Raw genomic sequence first — 3405 nt, 5'->3', positions numbered from 1 at the left:
CGGAGATTGTATCCTCGTATGGCTTTGAAGACGTCAGCAAGATCCAGGGCATGTTGGATGGGGTTCGGGGATTTGACCACTATGTCATCGACATATACCTCGACGTAGGTACCGAGGAAGGGTTTGATAACTCTGTCCATTAGTCTTTGGTAGGTAGCGCCTGCGTTTTTGAGCCCGAAGGGCATGACCTTGTAGTACAGGTTTGCTTCCTCCGTAATGAAGACGGTTTTGATCGCATCACTCTCCGCCATCGGTATCTGGTTGTACCCGGAGTATGCGTCCAGGAAACTGAGTGTGCCGCTTCTAGCTGCCCCATCTACCAGGCGGTCTATGTTGGGTAAAGGGTACGCGTCTCTGGGGCATGCTTTGTTCAGGTTCGTGTAATCGACGCACATCCGCCATTTGCCATTCTGTTTCTTGACTAGAACGACGTTGGCTAACCAGGTTGTGTATCGTGCTTCTTCGACAAAGCCTGCTTTCATCAATTTCTCTACTTCGCACCTGGCAGCTTGCCTTCTTTCTTCTCCTAGCTTTCTCTTCTTCTGGGAGATGGGTTTGGCTTCTTTGAACATGGAGAGTTTATGTGCAGTGATTCTCGGATCGACGCCAGGTAGGTCTGCGGTTGTCCAAGCGAAGAGATCCGCATTTTTCTTGAGGGTATTTTCTATTGCTTCCTCCCCCGCGCTTTCCATTGTGGTCCTTATCTGCAGGAAATGGTTTGGCTGTCCCAATAGTAGGGGCTTGGTTTCCCCTACTGGCTCGATTGTTGCTTCATTGTTAAGCCGGGGGTCGAGATCTTCTGCTTGGATGGCGATCGCGGTTTGTGTTTTCTCGACGTTGTTGGTGGTGAGGGGGGGGGTATGGGAGCTTCAAACTGGCCATATAACATTCTCTGGCTGCTTTTTGATCGCCGTGGACGGTTATGATGTCTCCAGAGGCTGAGGGGAACTTTAGGGCGAGGTGCGGCGCAGAGACCACGGCTCCCAATGACTTGAGGGAGGGTCGTCCTAGTAGCATGTTGTATGAAGTGTGGGCATCCACTATGAGGTATCGAACTTGGATCATTCTAGTTTGTCTCCCTTCTCCGAAGGTGGTGTGAAGGTCCACATACCCTCGGGTTGGCACCCTTTCGCCAGAGAATCCGTATATGGGTTCGTCGTATGGGATCAGTTCTTCTACGGGGATCTGGAGCTGTTGGAAAGTTTTCCAATATATGATATCTACTAAGCTTCCTTGGTCGATTAGCACCTTTTTCACGGCGAAGTTTTCAAGTTCTATGGTTATGACCACAGGGTCATCTTGGTTGGGGTCGACTCCTTGGAAGTCCGAGTCGCTGAAAGTGATTGGTGGCATTCTTCTTCTGGGTCCCTTGCAGATGGCGTGGACAGACCGGACTGCCCTCAGATGCTTTTTCCTGGAAGAAGAGGAACATCCGCCCCCAGCAAAACCTCCGAATATGGTGTTTATCGTCCCTCTCAAGGGGGGTCTTTCTTCTGGGCGCCTTTCCCCTCGAGGTGGTTCCTCCCTCCTTCGTTCAGAGTTTGTGCCTCTCCTAGGTTCTTGTCTGGATTCTTTGGGTTCGTTTCTCGCATCCTCCCTTCGTGGAATGTTCCTTTGTGGGCATCTCTCGGGTTGGGTCCTGGGATTTCCTTCAGTTATGTTTCTGACATAGTGCCGTAAGTGTCCGGCCCGTACAAGTTCTTCTATCTTATCCCGAAGCGTCTCACACTCCTCAGTGGTGTGTCCGTTGTTGCGGTGGTAGTGGCAGTATTTGCTTAGGTCGGCGTTTGGCGGGTTTTGGAATCTCTTAGGTGGAGCGATGAGTTCAGCTTGCAATACTTCGTCAAGGATACGGGATTTGGGGGCATTAAGGGGGGCGTAGTTAGAGAATCTGGCTTGTTTTCTGTCTCGAGGGCGGTTTTGGTCCCGACCTCCAGGCTCTCTACCGCCCCTTTTAACCTCCGGGTGGGTTGGGGTGTTCCGGACCCTGTCTTGGTAATGTCGCATCTCCTCGACTCTGATGAACATTGACGCTCTTTTTCGAAGTTCTTGCATTCCTAGAGGCGGGCGCATGGCCAGTTCGTCAGCAAATGGTCCTGGTTTTAGTGCCATCACCATATAGTGTAATATCAGGTTCGGGGTGAGGTCCTTGATCTTCATGGCGATTACGCCGAACCTGTCAATGAAGGTGCGAAGGGACTCTCCTTCTTCTTGTCTTAGGTTCAGGAGTGACAGGGATGTGAGGTCGTGTCGACGGCTGGTGTCGAACTGGGTGGTGAAAGAGGTGGTAAGGGTGCTGAAGGAATCTATGGTGTAGGGCTGTAGACTCATGAACCACTCCAATGTCGATCCTCTGAGCGCAACAGAGAAGGACTTGCACATCACGGCGTCGTCAGTCGAGTAAAGGGCGACTTGGTTGGTGTAAATGGATATGAATTCATCCGGGTCAGTGGTACCGTCGTAGGTCACAGTTGGAGCCTTCCACTTTTGAGGGAGTGGTGTTTCTACGATCCCGTCGACGAACGGGTGCCTACGGTTTCTTCTAGAAGCGAAAGGGTTGTAGTTACCCCCGGTAGTGTGACCCGTGGGTTTGTATTCGCTTTCCTCTTCTGTGACAGGTGGGAGGTCTGCCCTGCAGGGGGCGATCTCAGGCTCTTCCATGGCCTTCCCTGCTTCAATCCTCCTCTTGAGTCGGGCATTCTCTTGCCTAAGTGCTTCCATTTCGTCTGCATTCCTTTTCTTGTACTCTGCGAACTCTTGCTGCATCCTAGCTTGAGCCTCTAGGATGCGAGATATGTCGGATGAGGGACCAGCGTCTCCCACTTCCACTACAGGGGGTCTGGTGGGTACTTCGGCTGGTCTACTTCTCGTGGATACCATGGTCTTGGAGCGAGGAGGGTTGACTTTGCGAAATACTCTTCGGCCCCACGGTGGGCGCCAATTGTACTTATGGGACCGAGTTGTACTTCACAAGTCTCGAGTACTATCTTGGTGCTGAGAGGTCGGGTGCGTCTTCTGGCTTCAGGGGGTTGTGGTCACAGCGCAGGTGTGCCTGCAAAAGACATTCCGATGCCAAAGTCAGTGCTGAGTGATGTCTGTGGTTGCAGAGAATATTTAATGCGTAATCAATGCATAGGGTAGTGTGCTATTTATACCTTTTTTACCTGTGGGTCCTACCTGGGATGGGCTTTTGGCCCAATATTTCCTCTTTTGTTATCCTTGGATCCAGTGCTGATGGGGAAATTACCAAGGGGTCCCTCAGGGGTAGGCGGTACCCGATATTCGGTCGTGAGAATGTCTACGGATGATAGGTTTCGTCTTATTGTCCGCGATGGTTGTATCATGGGTCTGGATTGTTCTGAGTAGGAGTACCTGTGGTGCGGAATAGGCGGCCTGGGGAGTTTG

The 3405-nt window shown here is 51.6% G+C and overlaps 1 protein-coding gene across 1 annotated transcript; it reads right to left on the bottom strand.

Annotated features, from left to right (window-relative positions):
- Positions 1 to 777: 777 nt before the first annotated feature.
- Positions 778 to 2880, bottom strand: LOC146888749 (uncharacterized). The gene has a single exon (XM_085666129.1). The coding sequence runs from the start codon at positions 2878 to 2880 to the stop codon at positions 778 to 780; it is 2103 nt and encodes a 700-aa protein (XP_085522255.1).
- Between the last annotated feature and the right edge of the window lie 525 nt (positions 2881 to 3405).

Source organism: Vigna unguiculata, chromosome 1 (genome assembly GCF_037176805.1).
Source record: "Vigna unguiculata cultivar grain cowpea cultivar isolate G323 ecotype 2 chromosome 1, ASM3717680v1, whole genome shotgun sequence".
Lineage (NCBI taxonomy): Eukaryota > Viridiplantae > Streptophyta > Magnoliopsida > Fabales > Fabaceae > Vigna > Vigna unguiculata.
The sequence above is the reverse complement of the archived record's forward strand: the minus strand, read 5'-3'. Positions and strand labels throughout refer to the sequence as shown.

Coding starts and splice junctions, on each gene's coding strand:
- LOC146888749 (XM_085666129.1), bottom strand. CDS start 2,880: ATGGTATCCACGAGAAGTAGACCAGCCGAAGTACCCACCAGACCCCCT.